The 20,771-nt window shown below is 47.3% G+C and overlaps 1 protein-coding gene across 3 annotated transcripts in view; it reads left to right on the top strand.

Moving 5' to 3' along the window:
- The window catches only part of CHMP7 (charged multivesicular body protein 7), a 30,213-nt gene that overhangs the window by 3,032 nt on the left and 6,410 nt on the right, over nt 1-20,771 (top strand). For all 3 annotated transcript variants that reach the window (XM_088443424.1, XM_088443425.1, XM_088443423.1), the window contains 3 exons: nt 248-522; nt 1,769-1,937; nt 2,847-3,032. In XM_088443424.1, coding sequence (XP_088299550.1) covers nt 272-522; nt 1,769-1,937; nt 2,847-3,032 — 606 coding nt within the window. In that variant the 5' untranslated portion in view covers nt 248-271. The remainder of the gene's footprint in view (nt 1-247; nt 523-1,768; nt 1,938-2,846; nt 3,033-20,771) is intronic.

Here is a 20,771-nt window from a genome sequence, read left to right as displayed (position 1 = left end):
CAGAGACTTGGACTTTTATCTTGGAGCCTTTGTGGATAAAAAGAAAATAATATTTTGGATTCTTTACGGACGTCTCTCTCTGTCTCTACAGTTTTGTGGTTTGAATTTATTTCAATCACTTATTACATTTGCTTGTATCGCCTTAGATCTTCTCCTTATATTTGTATGTTTACTAAGTAAAATAAAACCCTAAAAAAGTGCTCTGTACATTTATAATAAAAAATCACACATTGTTTTCACTCTTTAGGTCCCCCCTTGATCTAGGGTTACAATGGCACCACCTTATCCCTTGGACTGGGAAGATGATGAACGGATGTCCTTTTTGTTCTCTGCCTTCAAGCAGACAAGGGACGTGGACAGTGCTGATTGGGACAGTAAGATGGCTTTTTGGATCCCCCTGATTGTGGAACATGCCAAGGATCACGGACTCCTCACTGTCACAATGCGCCAGCTGCAGTCGGATTTCACCCGCAAGAGCTGCTCCGCCCTGGGTTTGGGAACGGTAATGGAGGAAATGCTCAGGTGAATACCAGCAGAAAGGACTAGTGCTAGAGAGTCATCTGCAATCCACAAAAGAATTACATTGAGGGCTGTTCTGTGCAGCCTGTGCCCTTTCTAACTTCCAGGCTACTGTGTCCGGAACCTATATAAGGGGTAGAGCATATTAGTAGTATTATCTTTTATTTATAAGGTGCCACAAGTGTTCTGTTGTGCCATATATAGGGCCCTGCTCGCAAGAGCTCACTTTCTCTACTGGGAATATGGCTGGACACAAAGAGGGTGAGGAGGCATGTCTGTAGGATGCAGTGGTCGGTTTGAGTAAAGGAGGTGAGTTTTAAGGGCACATTTACTAACTAGGATGTTGGAAGCCAGTCTGCGCATGAGAGGGCATTTCAGAGGTTGGAAGCAGTGTGTGAAAAATTCTGAAGGCAGGAAGAGGTGATCAGTGGGGAGCAGAGGCAGAAGTCCTTAGAAGAGCGATGTGGGGGGGAGTAAGTGTGGGTGGGAATGAGGATGGAGATGTAGAGAGGAGTGGCCGAGGGCTTTGTAGGAGAGTGAGAGAAATTTTTAATTTACCACTGTAGGGGACAGGAAGCCAATGATGAGACAACAGACGTAGAGCAAAGAGGGAGGTAACAGATGTGGACAGTAGCGTTAAGGTGGCAAGATTGGCGTTCGGTAGGGCAGAGAGGATTAGATTACAGTAGTTATGTTGAGACATAGGGCGTATATGATAGTTTTAGTGGCTTCCAGGATGAGGAAGGAATATGGAGGTGGAAGTGGCAGGTTTGGAATAGGGATTGGGTGGGAGGAAGGGGGAGGGCAGAATCCGGGATGAAGCCTATACAGCAAACCTGTAGGACAGAGGAGAGGGAGCCGTCAATGGAGAAGGGACATTGGTGGGGGCGAAACATTGACTTTGGCTTTAGATATGTTGCATTTAATAAAGCTTTGGATCACACAAGAGGAGATGGGCGACAGACAGCAGGCAATATGGAATGGGGGAAATAGAGGTACATTTGGGTATCCTCAGCTTACAGCTGGTATTGGTGGCAAAAGTAGCTGATGAACTCAACGATGTAAAAGTGTAGAGGGAGAAGGGAATGAGCCAAGTGCAGAGCCTTGGGCGAGTTAGAGGTAGGTATGGAGACAAAAACAAGTATTTGGACAGGTAGGAGGGGAAACAAAGTGCTGTGCCTCTCCGAGGCCGATGGAGTGTAGTTAAATATGCCTTCTAATATATATGTACACTTTTCTGCTGTGACAGACGGGGTGCCCTGCAAATTGAGTCGGATTTTGTGTCTGGAATTGCCAGTGGCTGGATCTCGTGGGGCATGAGACAGCTGGTCATCAAACCTCTACGCTGGACCGTGGGGGCAGTTCTAGGTGCGCAGATTAACCCAGATGAGGCCTTTGTGGTTCCTGAAGTGATTAAGGTATATAATGGTGCAGCATGTAGGTGAAAGTGACCCCTAATAAGTCTCGCAGTACCCTTAGGTGATGAGTGATAATGTTCATCCAATATTACATTACCGCTTAAGACAAACACTTTGTAAAGTGCAGCACCTGATATATTTTATTATCTTTACTATTTTTAAGACCCCAAAAAGTGTCAACAGTGCAGGTCAGAGAATATACATAATACAGCGTGTTTGGACATCACATAAGTACAGTAAATGTAAATTGACAATTCTTTGGAATAGCACAGCGTAATAAAACAACCGGTATAGTTAGGACGAGGACAAGGGGTCAGTGTAGGGAAAGTTACTGTATCTTGTACAGCAAGTGGTGGAGAATCGCAGGGAGCCCCTGCCTGTAAAACATTATATATGTCTAACGATTTTTGAAGTGTTGTATTGTCGGTCACAAGTAGTAATGTATCAGATGCAGCTTGTATAAGAAACAATGTAGCTTTTCCTTTTTATGTTTACATTATGCCAATGGGTTGGGTATGAGATCCCGGCGGTCAGGATGCCGCTGGTCAGAATACAGACAGCGGCATCCCAACAGTGAAGGTCCCGACAGCGGTAGGTAAGTATAGTACAACTAACCCTCCCTCCCCGCTGCCCAAAACTAACACCCGCTAGATCCTAAACCTATACCTTCCCCTAGTGCCTAACCCTAAACCTCCCCTGACCCTTGATACTTACCTTTGGGATGCTGGTGGTCAGGATACTTTTGCCGGTTGGGATTCTGGTGCCGGTATTTAGATCGTTGGCATCTCGCCCGCCGGGATACTGAATACATCTCATACCAATATATGTAAAATATTAAATGCAGTATGCTGATAGTTGATCTATCCATATATCCTAATACAATGCCGCCCCTTTTCTACCACTCTCCAGGAACAGGCAGCGCTTGTGCTGCAGAAGTATCAGTCCTCCCCTCTGAGCTCGGTCTCCTTGCTGTCTGAGGATGATGTATACGGGCTCTGCAAAGAGCTGATTGCGAGTCGGTCTTCACTGAAGTTGGTTTTGCTGCAGTTGCAGAGAGAAAAAAAGATTTGCGTGTTGCAGAGAGATGGAGAAAGGGTAAGGGGCACAGGAAATACACCCGTTCAGAGGAACACTGCTCAGTCTGATCTGGCCTTCAAGACATGGGGGCTGATGCAAAGTTGAGTGAACGCCCACTTGCGTAATTTTCACTCTGTTCATGCTCTAGAATCAAGTGTATACAATTGTGTGATGCAGATACCCATTTCAGCCTCATTTGTTCTTGCGACTAAATGAACATAACTAGGTTGTAAGGCAGCGTTCACACATAGACTAAGTTCATTGTGGCTGTGACAATGGAGTTGCATGCTGTGCAGAGTTGGCTGTAAGCATAAATCCGCGTGTTTGCTGATGTATCTTTTGCACCTAGGATAGGGTTGGTGTAAGTGCGCATTGATAACGACTGGTATTACTCAAAGCGTACGGATAGGAGCGACCTGCCCACAGAGATGCATACATCTCTGCTCACATGTGAACCTAGTAATATCTACAGCCATGGCCAAGGTTTGAGAATTAATAATAATAATAATATCGTTTATATGGCGCCACAAGTGTTCCGCAGCTCCTTACAAAGTACATAAATTGATTTACAGTACAATACATTACAGGACATGCATAATATATATTGCTGCATTCGCGATCATAACACCCAGATAAGCAACAATGCAAAGCAACCAAGTGTTAGGTGCCCTGGTAGAGAGTAAGAAGTAGATGAAGGTAGAGTAAGGAGAAGCACAAGAGGGTAGAGGGCCCTGCTCATAGCTTACATTCTAAGGGGGAGGGACAGACAGACAGGGGTGAAGCAGATGCGGTAGGCAGGGAGAGAGGAGTATGTAGCAGCAAGTTAAGATGAGAGCTGAAAGGCTTTGATGAAATAGTGGGTCTTGAGAGCCCGTTTGAAGGATTGAAGAGAGGTGGAGAGTCTGATGGGAAGCGGGAGAGAGTTCCAAAGGTGGGGAGCAGCGCGGGCAAAATCTTGGAGGCGGGAGGAAGTAATCAGCTGGCATGAGAGGCGGCATGCATTTGTTGAACGAAGAGGGCAGACAGGAGAGTGAAGGTAGATGATGTCAGAGTTGTAAATGGGAGAGGAATGGCTGAGGGCTTTGTAAGTGAGTGTGAGAACCTTAAATTGGGTTCTAAAAGGGAAGGGGAGCCAGTGGAGAGCTTGTAGGAGAGGGGAGGCAGATGCAGAGCGTTTTGAGAGGAAGATGAGCCGAGCAGCAGCATTGAGGACAGACTGGAGAGGGGAGAGAAGGGATTTGGGGAGACCAGATAGGAGGAGGTTACAGTAGTCCAATCTGGAGATGACCAATGAGTGAATGAGGGTTTTAGTGGCATTCTGGGTGAGAGAGGGTCTAATCTTGGAAATATTTTTAAGATGAAAACGACAGGACTGTGAGAGATTCTGGATATGTGGTTTGAGGGAGAGGGAGGAGTCCAGGATAACTCCAAGACAGCGCACTTTGGGGCTAGAGGAGATAGTTGTGCCATCAATTGATAAGGAAATTGTGGGAAATGTGGTTATGTAAGGGGGAGGGAAGATGATTAGCTCAGTCTTAGACATATTAAGTTTAAGAAATCGCTGGGACATCCAGGAAGAGATGGCAGAGAGACAGTTGGAGACACGAGTGAGGAGAGAGGTCAGGGGAGGAAAGGTAGATCTGAGTATCATCAGAATAGAGATGATATTGGAGGTCAAAAGAGCTGATGAGTTCACCTAGTGAGGATGTATAGAGTGAGAATAGGAGAGGTCCAAGAACAGAACCTTGGGGAACACCTACTGCAAGAGGCTGTGGGGGAGAAGAGGAGCCATGAGAGGAGACTGAGAAGGATCGGTCAGAGAGGTAGGAGGATAGCCAGGAGAGGGCAGTGTCACGTAGACCAAGGGAGTGAAGGATTTGCAGAAGGAGAGGGTGGTCCACAGTGTCGAAAGCAGCAGAGAGGTCAAGGAGAATGAGCAGGGAGGTAGTGGCCCTTGGATTTGGCAACAAGGAGGTCATTGCTGAGTTTAGTGAGGGCAGTTTCAGTGGAGTGGAGAGAACGGAAGCCGGACTGAAAAGGGTCAAGGAGGGAGTGAGAGAAAAGAAAGGTGGTGAGGCGTTTGTAGACAATCCGCTCAAGAAGCTTGGAGGCAAAAGGGAGGAGAGAGATGGGACGGTAGTTGGAGAGAGTGTTAGGATCAAGGGTAGGTTTTTTAGTATGGGGGAGACAAGGGCATGTTTGAATGCGGACGGGACAGTGCCTGATGATAGGGAGAGATTAAGGAGGTGGGCAAGATGGGAGCAGGCAGAAGGAGAGAGGTAGCGGAGGAGATGTGAAGGGATAGGGTCAAGGGGGGAGGTGGAAGGGGGGGGAGGACTGGATGAGGGACATGACTTCCTCTCCAGATACAGGGGAGAAGAAAGTTAGAGTCGGTAAAATGGAAGGAGAGGGGTGATCTGGGAAGAAAGGAGGTGGATAGCAGGGGGACTGGTGCGATATGATGTCCTGACGTATGGAGTCAATTTTAGATGTAAAGTAGGTAGCAAAGTCAAGGGCAGAGAGCGAGGAGGGGGTGGGCGGAGGAGGGAGTTTAAGGTGGTGAAGAGACGTTGGGGATTTGAGGACTGAGAGAAGATGAGGTTCTTGAAATATGACTGTTTAGAGAGGGAAAGGGCAGCACTGTATGATGAGAGCATTTGAAATGGAGAAAATCAGCCTTAGAGCATGATCTTCTCCACTGTCGCTCGGCAGTTCGCGAACACTTTTGCAGGTATCTGGTGCATTTGGAATGCCAAGGTTGAGGTGTAAATCTGCGAGGGTGAATAGTGATCAGAGTCCAGAGCAGAAGTAAGGGAGGTATTGTATAGAGAAATGGCTTGTTCAGGGCAGGAGAGAGACAGGATAGGGGAGACAAGTGAGTCCAGCTGGGACGAAAAAGAAATGGTGTCAATAGCGTCAATGTTACACTTAGTGAGCTTAGTGATGGTGGCCTTAGGAGGTAGAGGAAGGGAAGGAGAGAGGGATAGGTTAAAAGAGAGAAGGTGATGGTCAGAGAGGGAGAATGGGGAATTGGAGCAATCAGAAATATTACAACGGTGAGAGAAGACCAGGTTAAGTGAATGCCCACTCATGGGAGGGTGAGGAGGTCCATTGGGAGAGACCAAATGAAGAGGTGAGGGTAAGGAGTTTGGAGGCAGAGGCTTCTGTGGGGCTATCAATAGGAATATTGAAGTCACCTAGGATAAGAGAGGAAAGGTCAGAGTAGAGAAAATGAGGAAGCCAGGAAGCGAAGCTGTTAATGAATTTGGAAGGAGGGCCAGGGGGACGGTAAATAACAGCTACTCTAAGGTGAGCTGGTTGGAAGAGGCGTATGGCATGATCCTCAAATGTAGAGCAAGTAAGAGATGGTTCAGAGGGCAGTAGTTGGTAGGAGGTGCCGGGGGATAGAAGGACCCCTACCCCACCACCATGGCGACCCCCAGGCCAAGGGGTATGAGAGAAGATGAGGCCCCCAGAGGAGAGAGCAGCAGGGGAGGTGGTGTCAGAGGGTGAAATCAAGGTTTCAGTAATGGCTAGGAGATGCAAGTTTTTTGAGATGAAAAGGTCATGGGTGGGTACGAGTTTGTTACATACTGATCTGGCATTCCAGAGGGCACAGGATAGAGGGACAATGTTTGTGGGAGAGATATGAATTAGCTTATTTGTGTTGCTGTAGCAAGAAGGTGAGTTTAATATGGGGGGCCGAGATGAATGTAGTGGAGAGATTATGCGGGGACCAGTGCTGTGAAGGGAACCTGTAGGTGGTTGGCAGGGAGGGAGTTTAATATGATGGGGGTGGGGTGGGGTGACATGGAGAGGAGGTTTGGAGGAAGGATTATCAGTAGGGTAGTAGGACATAGAAGGGGTAGAAGAGAATGAAAGTGTAGTAGTGTGAGAGGAGAGGGAGGACGGCAGACAGAGGAGGGGAGATAAAGGAAGAAGGAGGTGGAGGAGACAAGGGGAAATTATATAGGTGGAAAAAGGGGGTAGAGCAGAGGATTAGGTAGACAATGAGTGGAGGGGGAGGTACACATGATAATGGTGTGGAAGAGTTGAGTAGGGGGAGGAAAACCTAGATGTAGGAATAAAGTATCATTGCAGAGGAGCAAGTAATAGTACAATGGAGGAAAATGTGCTTACAAAATTTCCAAACTATTATTGAGAGGAAAAGAGGAGAAATGGAATTGTAAAGTAAACTGAATTAGAAGATAGATGACAGGCTAGGAAAAGAAAAGAGGTGGGAAGACATTTCTAAGAAATAAACTGAAATAGGCACTGAATACAGTAAGCTATGAGTTGTTTGTGATACGAGCGAGTCAGTACAAATATTAGCAAGTGTAAGCTCTTATAGTGAGCAAACAGAGGCCAGTGAGGATTGTCCAGGTGATGCAGACAGCAGTTGCTTGTAGTGTAGATATTGTGAACTCACATTTCTTGATTATACTTTGTCCATATGTTCTTGTTAATGAATAGTTTCAGGTTAGAGTGGTCTCCTTCTGTTTAACTTCGGTTTAATGCCGGTATAATGCCGAATTTGGTAAGAAATGCACTTTTACAAATTATGCACTTCTAATAATTATGCCCTACTCAGCCCAGGGGCCTTCAGCCTCTCATATGAAACTTATGACACAAGTATTGATTTTCACAAAGTTTGCTGCTTCAGTGTCTTTAGACCTTTTTGTCAGATGTTACTATGGTATACTGAAGTAATATTACAAGCATTTCATAAGTGTCAACGGCTTTTATTGACAATTACATTAAGTTTATGCAAAGAGTCAATATTTGCAGTGCTGACCCTTCTTTTTCAAGACCTCTGCATTCGCCCTGGCATGCTGTCAATCAACTTCTGGGCCACATACTGACTGATGGTCGCCCATTCTTGCCTTGAGAAAGCCTGACCGGTGAAACGGCCGTGGGCGGTCTGTAACTGATTGTCAATGTCATGTAACTAATATTCAATGTTAAATATGTTGCTAAATGGATATAAATCCCAGCCATTGATGTCAAAGTAAAATGATATATGCACTATACAAGGTGCTGAGGCTAATTGCCATTGCCTACAATTAGTGAAAGCTATGCTAAATATATGAGGCCTATGCTCCAGCTACTGATGTATAAAATTGATACATGTACTATACACAGTGCTGGGAATGATTACAATTGGCTAAAGGTTCAGCTGCACTATTGTATACATGAATACCCAGAGCTGCAAAGGTTAACATTTTTACCTATAAAAACTTTTTTCACACACATGATATAATGGGAACTATTACTATTATTTATCACATGTAGTGGAGACCCATTAATACTAGGTGTGTTGACCAATTATATACTAACATATACCTGCTGTGTGGGATTTAACCTTACTGCTAAGAGACTCAGAACTACAACATATATTGGTGTATATTGCCTAGCTAACAAATATTTACTATAAGCATTGCATGGCAATACATAAGGATAAGGCATCTAAGTATAGGAAGAGAAGACATTGTATCAGTTTGGAAAACTATACACAATATTAGTCACTGCATTTTTTTATACAGTTTGCTACTTCCTTCTAGGAGCTGATGAAGGCATTTAACCTTAAGAAATAATTATTTGCAACACATATAACAGAATAAACTATAATAAGTAATGAACCACTGTGCTACTAAACACTGATCATATTGAAACTGACAAATTGACAACTGTTTTGTTTTTGCATATTTTATTGTACACATTAATTTTCCTCTCTTTTGCAAAATTCTATCTTTTTATATTTCACCGTCTTAGCAAATTTAATATAGTGAGATTTTAATGCATACCTATTAAAAATATTACATTTTAAATTACCAACGTGGGTCCCAGTGCACCCATTAAAGCTACTTACTTTTTTTCTTTGTATATGTGATTTCTATAATGTTTTAAGTAGTGGTTAGCACCTCAGCAAGCTTTATATTTATTGTGTCGATACAGATGAATTGATTAACAGCTAATTGGAGAGAGGACAAACAAAACTGTTAACTATTAATTACAAAATAGATGGCTGGTGCAGGATTTGTGCTCTATTTGTAATAAGCAAACATTGGCTAGATGGCTTCATATGACTTATCTCTGAGGCTTACACACAGGCAGGCCTTCCTGTTCTGGCTTCTGTTACTGCTCCTTCTACTCTGTCTGTGGGCACCTCGCCGTGGCGCCTCGGCTGTTCAGCTTTGTAAGGTGGCCACGTGGTCTTCTGTCCAGACCTTTCTGAGGTTCTATGCTTTTGATACCTTCGCCTCTCGGCATGCTTCCTTTTGGGCACCGGATTCTCCTCTCCGCGCAGGAGCGTCCCCACCCTTAAAAGGACTGCTTTGGGACATCCCCAAAGGTCTCCCTGTGGAGCCTATGGACCTTGAAGAAGAAAATTATAGTTATGGTTAGAACTTACCTTTTGTTTACTCTCTCTTTCTTCAAAGTCCATAGGGTCCACAGGGCACCCTCCCTGACGCTCCTGGCTTCATATGGGCTATGTTTCTGGTCACCGGTTTCCCGTCTCCTTCTCTGTGAGAGTGTTATTCTTGTGTGTACCAGTCTTCCTTCTCTCTTATTCTCCTCCAACCTTTGGCTTATTTCGAACTGCGGTGGTTCGGGCGGGGTATAGGGAGAGTGGACCAGTGCATCCTGGGAACTGAAAGCTTAAACTGCCTGGTGCCCGGATTCCAGATCCACCACCTACACCCTAAGGTCTCCCTGTGGACCCTATGAACTTCGAAGAAAGAGAGGTAATGTAAGTTCTTGCCATAACTCTAATTTTCTACTTCAGGGTCCATAGGGTATCCACAGGATACCTTGGGGTATAGGTGTGACGTCAGTCGCAGGGCACCAAAGAGTTAAGCTTTCAGCCTCCCAGGATGCACTAGGTCCCCCTCCTATACCCCGCCCCCGGGCCAAGGCACCTCAGTTTAGTTTGGTGCCCAGCCGGAGTCGGGTGCACCTGTTGGAGTGGGGGCTAGAAGAGCCCCTGAAGCTTTTTCTTCATGCAGCTGTGGCTGCACATCTGGATGAACAGCATGGACAGTCAGTCCTGACGTCCATGCTGTCTTCCCTACACCCCGCCGGTACCAGAACGCCGGTACTGATCCGGGGATGCTGGTGGGCGTCTGGGGTCACAGCTAGCGGTGACCCCAGATGCTCCGGACCATGGCCGGATTCAAGGGGGACAGAGGTAAGCAGCGGGGTCCCGCGGTGGGTCCCCGCTGATCACATGGTCCTAAGTCCCCAGGCAGGGGGCTCCCTGGGGACTGGCTGCAGCGTGGAGCCAGGCGACCAACCTGCGCTTCCACTACCCCCTGGGACAGCGGACCGCAGCAGAGCGGTAGCGCTGCGGCGTCCCAGGGGTTAAATGCATGCCAGGGGAGCGCGCCTTCCCTGTCTCACAGCCGGCGCCTCCCCCGCTGCACACAGCCCTCTCTGCACTGTGCTGACTGGTCCTGTGTCAGCGCTCCTCCCCCAGGCCAGCTTCTCTCTGCTCCTCGGCGGCCATCTTCTCTGCAACGCATGGTGAACGCTGCTGGAAGTCTGGAAGGAAGCATCGTGGTCTGGGTCCCCCCGCATACCTCTCCTCCGCTGTGGCTCAGGTCTGTGTATGCAGCGCTGTGTCCTACCAGGCCCTGTGTCTGTGTAGTTGAGTGATCAGCGCTGTTAGTGCAGGAATTGTTATTTCTCTGCATTGTATGTGACTGTGCTAGCGCTGCCTGTAACTTTTCTTCTCTAAACTGTCAGCTTTATTACTGTCCCTGTTCTTTCTGCTAAAGCCCTTGCGGTGCGGTGCTGCAGGGTGGTCTCTCGCCTATTTAATACTTAATTGGTGAGAGAGGTCACATACGTGGTGCCATAATGTCTGAAAGTGATTTTCCCCTCCGGCTACAGTGTACCACGTGCAAAGTACCGTTAGCGGAGGGGGAGGGTAGCGCGGAGGGCCTTTGCCGGCAGTGTTTGTCCATGGCGCGGCCTATTACGGTTACAGCACCGGTACAGGAGCCGCCCTGGGCTTGTTTCGCTCAGGCGTTAACAGCTTTAGTGGGCCAGTTAGCTCCGCAGCCCGCGTTTACTCCGATGGGTTTGTCCCAGCAGTCTGTGGTGTCGTCACCCATGCAGGGGTTCCCACGACAATTGGTGGTACCCCACACTCTCCCTATTTCCCCGCTCCCGGGTTCTCAGGAGCCAGCGTGGGTTAACTCCCTGACGAGTTCTGTACAGCACTTGTCGGATGTGTTGCAAGGGGAGTCTGTGATGCGGCCTCATAAAAGGCCGGTGGCGTCTCTGTCCGCTCCTTATGAGGATGACGAAGGGACGTCTGATGATGGGGAGATTCTGGATCCTTACGATCAGGAACCTTTCCATACTAAGGACGCTGATGCTAAGTCCAAAGTATATATTCCTGGACTTATTCGGGCGGTCCGCACAGCCTTGGTGATTGAGGACGAAGTTCCCCCAGCGGCTAAATCTAAGTATGCCTTTTTCAAAGATGTGAAGGGCGATGCCACAGTCTTTCCTCTTTCGGGTCAGTTGGTGGACCATTTAGAGGAAGGCGTGGAAACAACCTGGCAAAAGATACCAGCCGCAGAGACGCCTGGCGGTGGCTTATCCGTTCGCGGATAATTATTTTGCTAAGTGTGAATCCCCTCCACAGGTGGATTCTCACGTGACCCGTCTTGTCCGTAGTGCCACATTGCCGATGCCATCCATGTCCTCCCTTAAGGATGCTACGGACCGCAAGGTAGAAATCTGCCTGAAGTCCGCTTATTCCCTTGCAGGGGGGGCAGCACGGCCGGCTATGGCCATTTGCTGGGTTGCCAGAGCGATGGAGCGCTGGGCGGATTCATTAGAGGCTTCTTTTGAATCCGACTGTCCGGCCAAACAGGCGGAGTTGATTGGCAATCTCCGTGAGTCGGCCACCTACATCAACGAGGCGGCTCTAGACATTAGTACTCTGGTGTCTAGAATTTCTTCAGCAGCGGTAGCTGCTCGTCGCACCTTGTGGCTGCGATCCTGGAAGGCGGACGCAGATCCAAGAAAGGTCTGGAAGCGTTGCCGTTTACCGGAGAAGTTCTCTTCGGTCCGGATCTGGATAAGATTGTGGCCACGCTGGCGGCAGCCAAATCTGCTTGTCTCCCGTCGGCCGCTGCTCCTTCTGGTTCTGGACCATCGTCCTTTCGGTCATCTAGGGCCCAGGGCAGGCCCAAACCACAGTCGTTTCCTCGACAGGCTGGCCCTAAGAAATCGGTCAAGCCCCGGAAACAGGCATGGAGTACCAGACGTCCGGCCCCCAAGCCAGATGACAAGCCTGCGGCCTGACGGTCCGGGTCTCCCCTTGGGGGATCCCAGGGTGGGAGGCCGCCTGCTGCAGTTCTCCCGGTGTTGGTCGTTCACTACGACAGACACTTGGGTTCTGGAGGTGGTCTCTCACGGGTACGCCCTCTCCTTCCGGCACAGACCCCCGGCTCGATTCTTCACCACGGGTCTACCATCAGACCGGAACAAGGCTACGGAGCTGCGGAAGGTATTGCACACTATGCTCCAGGCTGGAGTTATAGTGCCTGTTCCATTCTCCCAGAGGGGCCAGGGTTTCTATTCAAATCTATTTTTGGTACAGAAACCCAATGGGTCATATCGTCCGATTCTCAACCTCAAAGCACTCAACAAGTCTTTGCGGGTCCCGAAGTTTCGGATGGAGACCCTACGGTCCATCATTCTGGCGCTGGAACCTGGGGACTACATGGTGTCATTGGACATACAGGACGCTATGGCGGTCATGGCGGCTTCTCTGCGGCTGCAAGGAGTCCGCATGTTGCCGTACTTGGACGACCTGTTATTGGTGGCAGGATCTCCAGAGCTCCTGTTACACCACTTGGACCTGACCATTGCACTGCTGCAACGGCACGGCTGGCTAATCAACTGGCAGAAGTCCACTCTAATCCCGTCTCGGAGGATTCTGCATCTTGGAGCCTTATTGGACTCGGGACAGCAAAGGATCTTCGTGACGGAGGACAAGATCTCTGCTTTACAGTCAAGGGTGCGCAGTTGTCTGCACAGCCGCCGGGTGTCCTTACACTCGGCGATGAGGTTACTGGGCTCCATGGTGTCGGTGTTCGACATGGTGGAATACGCCCAGTTTCACTCCAGACCTCTGCAGCACCTGATCCTGTCCAAGTGGAACGGGCTGCCTCAGTCTCTGAAGTTCCAGACGATTGTGCTCACCCCGGAGGTTCGCCTGTCCCTTGCGTGGTGGTTAAAGACGACCCACCTCAACAAGGGACGTCCGTTCTGGGTTCCAAATTGGGTCCTGTTGACAACGGACGCCAGTCTTCGGGGCTGGGGAGCAGTTTCGGGTCCACACTTGTTCCAGGGCAGGTGGACACCGACAGAAGCGGAGCTTCCAATAAATATCTTGGAACTCCGTGCGGTCTTCAATGCTCTCCTGCAGGCACAGCGGTTTCTCCAGGGTCACCCGGTGCAGGTCCAGTCGGACAATGCTACCACCGTGGCCTACATAAACAGGCAAGGAGGAACTCGCAGTCGGGCGGCTCTCGTAGAGGTCTCTCGGATCCTGGTTTGGGCGGAGCGCAATCTTCCGGCCATATCAGCGGTCTTCATCCCGGGAGTGCTAAATTGGGAGGCGGACTTTCTAAGTCGCCAGGACGTTCATCCAGGGGAATGGTCCCTGCACCCGGACGTTTTTCAACTACTGGTGGACAGGTGGGGTCTTCCAGAAATCGACCTCATGGCGTCCCGGCACAACAACAAGTTGCCGGTGTACGGGTCTCGCACAAGAGACGAAGGGGCGTCTCTGGTGGATGCTCTGTCCGTCCGGTGGACGTTCAGGTTCGCATACCTGTTCCCTCCGGTCTCCCTTCTTCCACGGGTAATCCGGAAATTCAAACAGGAAGGAGGGACGCTCCTGTTGATAGCTCCCGCGTGGCCCAGACGGCACTGGTTCTCAGACCTTCAGGGTCTGTCCGTGGACAGTCCTCTGCGGTTGCCGCTACGACCGGACCTTCTGTCTCAGGGTCCTTGTCTTCACCCGGACCTGACTCGGCTGTCTTTGGCGGCGTGGCTGTTGAGACGGCCATGCTGAGGTCCTGGGGGTTTTCCAGCTCTGTGGTGCGTACCATGTTACGAGCTCGGAAACCGTCTTCCGCGAGGATATACCATCGCGTGTGGCATACGTTCTTCCAGTGGTGTCGACCGAGAGGTTATGCACCGCGGGAGTTTCGTCTGTCTCGGATTCTCGCCTTCCTGCAAGCGGGACTAGATCATGGGCTTCGCCTTGCTTCTTTGAAGGTACAGGTTTCGGCCCTATCTGTCTGGTTTCACCGTAGGATTGCTACAATCCCGGATGTGCGCACCTTTATGCAAGGTGTTCTCCGTATTCAGCCGCCCTTTGTTCCACCTGTGGCGCCTTGGGATTTGGCTGTGGTCCTGAGGGCTCTCCAAGGACCGCCGTTTGAACCACTGGGCTCAGTGGATATTAAATGGCTAACAGCTAAGACTGTTTTCCTTCTGGCCGTTGCTTCAGCCAGACGTGTTTCTGAGTTAGGGGCTCTTTCTTGTAGACCCCCTTTCTTGGTTTTTCATGGGAACAGGGCAGTGCTCCGCACTCGGCCCGAGTTTCTTCCCAAAGTTGTTTCCCAGTTTCATGTTAACGAGGAAATAGTTGTTCCGGCCTTTAACTCACCGGGTCTTTCCGTGGGTGAGGCCTCTTTGGATGTTGTGCGGGCCTTAAGGACTTATGTGGACCGCACTTCTTTGTTTAGGAAGTCGGACGCTTTGTTGTCCTCTATGGCTTCTGTAAAAAGGGTTGGCCTGCTTCAAAGCAAACTTTGGCAGCCTGGATCCGTATGGCTATTTCTGAAGCTTATCTTCATGAAGGCCTACCGGTCCCTCCTTCTCTGAAGGCTCATTCCACTAGGTCTGTGGGTCCTTCGTGGGCAGCTCGACGTGGTGCCTCGGCAGTTCAGATCTGCAAGGCTGCTACGTGGTCTTCTGTCCATACCTTCGTGAGGTATTACAGGTTTGACACCTTCGCCTCTCAGGATGCTTCCTTCGGGCGGCGGATTCTCCTTTCTGCACAGGAGCGTCCCCACCCTTAAAGGATACTGCTTTGGGACATCCCCAAGGTATCCTGTGGATACCCTATGGACCCTGAAGTAGAAAATATGAGATATGGTAAGAACTTACCCTTGTTATCTCTATTTCTACGAAGTCCATAGGGTTCCACAGGACTCCCGCCCTGTCGCACCTGTGCTGCAGATGGGCTTTGCTCTGGTCACCGGTTTTCCGTCTCCCTCTGGTGAGAATGTGATTCTTGTATGTGTCCAGATCTTTGTTCTCTCTCTTCCTTCTCCTCCTCCGGCCTATGGCTTGGTAACTAACTGAGGTGCCTTGGCCCGGGGGCGGGGTATAGGAGGGGGACCTAGTGCATCCTGGGAGGCTGAAAGCTTAACTCTTTGGTGCCATGCGACTGACGTCACACCTATACCCCAAGGTATCCTGTGGAACCCTATGGACTTCGTAGAAATAGAGATAACAAGGGTAAGTTCTTACCATATCTCATATTTTTTCTGTAGTCCCTTTTTTTTTTTTTTAGACCAAATATTAGGGTTTCTATTAGCGCCAAGGATGGCTGGGTTTACAGTAAATAGGGTATACCCAGTGGTTAGTTCATCTCCAATCAATCACTAATTAGATACATCAATAAAAATAGAAAAAATACTGCAGCAGGCCAAACGGAGGTTTCTGTATTACACTCAAGGAAAAATTGGAAAATAGTGAATTGCGCTGACCTTATTCTGTATATTGACAAATATGTTGAGCCACGATTGTGCATAAAAAGATATTCACAATTTATTCAGAGTTATACATATAGACAAAAAACCCTTATAAAATCATGTAAAAGAGCCCATGAGTCCTCAGAACACAATGGGCCAAATGTAATAGGGTGAGAGTTTAGAAAATGTGAGAGTTTAGCAGTAAACTCTCACATTGGTTGAGTTTTATCTTCAAAATGGGAAATCATCTGAATGAGATTTTAAATCGTGAGAGTTTAAGTCTAAAAAAACATGCAAGTTTGCTCTGTTACTTTGTTTTTGGTCTCTATTACATTGGCAAAGTTTAAAAAGTGTCAGAAACTCTCACTTTTCTAAACTCTCACCCGATTACATTTGGCCCAATGTATCTGATTGAATTCTCTTCATAAAGTGCAAAGTAATTTTATTTCTCTTTGTGCAGTGTATCTGCAATCTTGACACTTGAGTAATAAAAACGGTGTAAATACAGCCTCAGATTTTAGCAGATTACTCTGATCATTCAACAGTAGTAAACTTCAGACAAAACATTAATGTCCCGTAGAGTCCACAGTTTATAACCGAAGACAGTGCTTCAAATGAGAAAAACATCCACAGTGGACTTCAATTATAAGTAAAAATAAAAACAAACAATCCAAGGACCATAATAAAGACTTAACTCCAGGTTTTAAATTTGATCTTTTAGAAATTGTGCGGACAACATAAAATATTTCCTATGGGTTAAAAAAAGTCTTAATGAACCACCTCCAGATTACTCACCACACTACGGGACATTAATGTTTTGTCTGAAGTTTACTACTGTTGAATGATCAGAGTAATTCTCGCAGCTGCGTTCTTCATCGACGCACGAGCAGAGTGATCCACTGCTGAAAGTTGTGGCTTCTTCTCTTTTTTTTTTTTTTTTTTTCCCCCGCTCAGAAAATCCTAGTACGTCCTGTGTACACCCTTATATGGCTTTCTTCTAAAGCTACTGACATGGCAGGTTGCCTTCCCTATGGCCATAGTCTCTCCCATAAGTGTATGATAACCTGCACCATGGGGAATGGGGACATTGGCATGTTTATTGTTGGAGGGTGATTGAGGAAAAAAAAAAAAGTTTTCGTATATTCCAGCACCCTGCACCTGTCACAACCTGTGCAGTTCCTCTTTCGTGCCTGGGGTGTCACTCTCTGCTCTGGTGCTTCTATTACACTCTGGTCTGTATCTCAGCAGTTTGTTGCATCAACTCGGTGTGTTTTGAAGCACCAGGTAGGAAAGAGGAAGTTCAGCAAGTGAAGTTCAGGTGATTGACTTGGCTATTGCAGAATATTCCTCTTTGCCTTTAAAAAAAGCTCCTGGTTTGCTTTTACAGTATGTTGTGGTTCATTGCCCATCTTTACTGTGAGGCACCTTCCTATCAACTGTGCTGAATTTGTCTGAATCTGAGCAGGCAGTATATCCCTATACACTTCATAATTCACCCAGCTGCTTCTGCCTACACTAGTGACCCAGTGCCATTGGAAGCCATGCATGGCCATGCCATCACACTGCCTCCACCATGTTTGATGATGTGGTATGCTTCGGGTTATGAGCCATTCCTAATGTTTTCTTCCCATCATTTGTTACAGGTTGCTCTTAGTTTCATCTGTCCAAAGAATGCTGTTCCAGAACTGGGCTGTCCTTTTTTAGATGTTTTTTGGCAAAGTCTAATCTGGCCTTTCTATTCCTGAGGCTAAAGCTAGGTACACACTGGACGATGTGTACCAGCCAAATCGTAACGACATCACTGCTGTGTGTACCTAGCTTTATGAAAGGTTTGCACATTGGGCTGAGCCCTCTGTATTTTCTTTCGTGAATTCTTCTCATTATAGTAGACTTGGATAAGGATATGCCTGTCTCCTGGAGAGTGCTCTTCAATTGGCTGGATGTTGTGAAGGGGTTTCTGTTAACCATGGAAAGGATCCTGCAATCATTCACTACTGTTGTTTTCCATGGACATCCAACCTTTTTGATGTTGCCGAGCTCACCAGTATGGTCTCTTTCTCAGAATGTACCAAACTATTGATTTGGCCATTGCTAAGATTCCCGCTATCTCTCTGAAGGATTTAGTTGTGTTTGCAGCCTGAGGACGACCTGTGTCACTTGCATTGAGGGCTCCTTTGACCACATGTTGTGGGTTCACAGCATCAGTTTCCAAATGCAGATGCCACACTTGGAATCAACTCCAGACCATTTGCCTGCTTAATTGATAAACAAATAGCCCACACCTGTCCATGACACAGCTTTGATTTAATTGTCTAATTACTTTTGGTCTCTTGAAAAAGAGGACACTACATATTAAACATTCCCAACATTCAGTGCCTGATATTGTGGCATTATCACAGATTATGACACTGCATCTTGTCAAGCTAGTTATGTTACTGTGTGTGTGGTGTGTATAGTAGCACTTCAATAACAATATTGAATTAACAATAGTAATAAATATTACATGATAAAATAGGACTTTGGTACTTACCGATAAACCCCTTTCTCTGATTCCACAGGGGACACTTGACCATAGACAATGGGTTATAGACTGTGGTAGAGTAGAGCCTGTCTATGCTCCAGTGTCCCCTAGTGGATGAAGGAGAAAATAGGATTTTGGTACTTAGAGAAAGGGATTTATCGGTGATTCCACAAGGGACACTGGAGCATAGATAGGCTCTACTCTATCGCCGTCTATGCTCCAGTGTCCCCTAGTGCAGTGTTCTCCCTAGGCTGTTCTTTGGGGGTGCACCACCCGGCAAGAAACCGCCTACGACCCGGCACTTTGGAAGCCTGCAAGTGGGGACAGTGTCTGGAAGCTGTATAAAAAGGACCAGATCCTGCAGAGTTTGCAGTATTTTCATAATCAGATGACTGGGCCTCTAATAAGAAGGAGAATTAATATATAAAATGTTATTTCAAATCATTATAAGGTCAAGGTTTAAAACATTTTATTATTGCAATGGCCCCCGCCCGGCTACTTCTTGATGCCACCCAGCTGGGGAGAAAACTGTAGTGGATGAAGGAGAAATACAGTTTAGAAGCTTTCTTATTACATAAGTGCTTGTGTACCAAAGTGTCAAATAAAATAGGTTTATCTGTTTCTAGAATGATCGCGATATTAGGTGTTTGTCAATGTAAACAATGGATCAGATTAGATTCTCCAATGAGTGACTACTGTATATAATTGAAAAGCGGAAAGTACTATAGTGTGATAATGTATACACAAGGTAAGCACAGGTCAGGCTTAAATGAATCTGAGAGCCAAATAATAATAGGCCAATCTACTTATCTGTTGGTCTTTCTCTGACCGTCCCTGTGGGTGATATCACATATACACAAAGATAAAGAGTAAAACCACTTATCTAGGGTGCCGTCCGGGAGAAGGGGCACTTCTGCTTGTGCCTTCAGCATGCGCACTTCCGAGAAGGTGGCGTGGCCACTTTGGGAGGGGGAGGCATGCCCAGGACTTAGAATATGCTGGGCTGCCTTCAAGTTCTCCCCTCACTATGAATAGAGGCCATGCGCAACTTTTTCCCCCCGAAGGACACTGCGGCCCACGAGTGGGGACGGCTGCGAGCAGGCTGCTTCAGTGTTGGGCCTGGACACATTTTGTCATTTTAAAATTGAGCAGGGTGCGGTGCACTGCTGCAACAGCCTAGCGGGAACACTACTTATCTGCATGTGGCGTACCCCTCAGAGTAATGCAAGCCTGCACCCAGAAGTATAATCTTCCAAATCCGTGATAGGCTTCTAAGTCCAGGTATTACTGATTATGTTAAGGGATTCAAATTGTCCCAAAGCAATTTCATCTCGCCACAGCTTCCTGCATGTCATAACAAACTACACCATCTCACTACTGCCCCCTGCCTCTCACAACAGCCTCCTGCCTCTCACTACTGCCCCCTGCATTTCACCACAGCATCCTATATTTCACCACAACCCCATGCATCTCACCACATGCCACTCCTTTTCACTCTTCTTACTACAGCCCCCTGCATCTCACCACATCCCCCTGCTTCTGACTCCTGCATCTCACCAGTGTCACTACAACCCTCCCTTGCTGTTCATTGGAGGCACTCTCTGTTTGCCTCAGACTTGACCCTGCTTAGTCCCTGACACCCTCCCCTCATTAGGCTGCTGCTAAGCAACATATACCACATTGTAATCTCTGATTGGCTCGCACTGTCTCTCGCTGTTTCAGCATCCTGGTGCAAATTTTTTTCTGTGACTTTGCTTCACTAAAACTGTCCAAGATGTTTGGAACAACCTCTCTGCCGAGTTCCTTCAAAAACTATGCAGAAGGCAAAGGGTGGTCACACCAAATATTGGTTTGATTTAGATTTCTCTTCTGTTCATTCACTTTGCATTTTGTTAATTGATAAAAAAAACTATTAACACTTCTATATTTTGAAAGCATCCTTTATTTGCAGCATTTTTTTCACACCTGCCTAAAACTTTTGCAGTTAGGGAGATAGAAATAATCTCTCTCTCCCTCTATATCACTGTGTTACTGTCCACAATGTATTTACTTTGTTTAATTATATGTTATTCAACATTAATCTGGTTGTACCATGTACCTTCATTAATATAACTTAGAAATGTCATGTTTTTTCCCACTACATCTAGTGTGTGAGGTTATAGTGCCCCTGTCAATTACACACAGTGGATGCAGCCATTTTATATTGTGACCCACTATTCTTGATAAATACTCCAGTGTCCTCATTGAGGGGTGAATGTCCTCTCTGACACCACGTGTGGTGAATGGTGGGACTGCATTACCACGTTCTCAGGAGTATTAGCAGCACTCACAAATGGCTTCCTCTAATGTGTAGGAAACACATATACACTTTATCTAAAGCAAAGGGGCCCTACCTTCAGATTACTGTGGGGGGGTTTTTTGTTTTTTGTTTTGTTTTTTTAA

This window comes from Taudactylus pleione, unplaced genomic scaffold (genome assembly GCF_031769625.1).
Source record: "Taudactylus pleione unplaced genomic scaffold, aTauple2 ptg000329l, whole genome shotgun sequence".
Lineage (NCBI taxonomy): Eukaryota > Metazoa > Chordata > Amphibia > Anura > Myobatrachidae > Taudactylus > Taudactylus pleione.
Note: the sequence above shows the minus strand (reverse complement) of the source record. Positions and strands in the feature narration are given on the sequence as shown.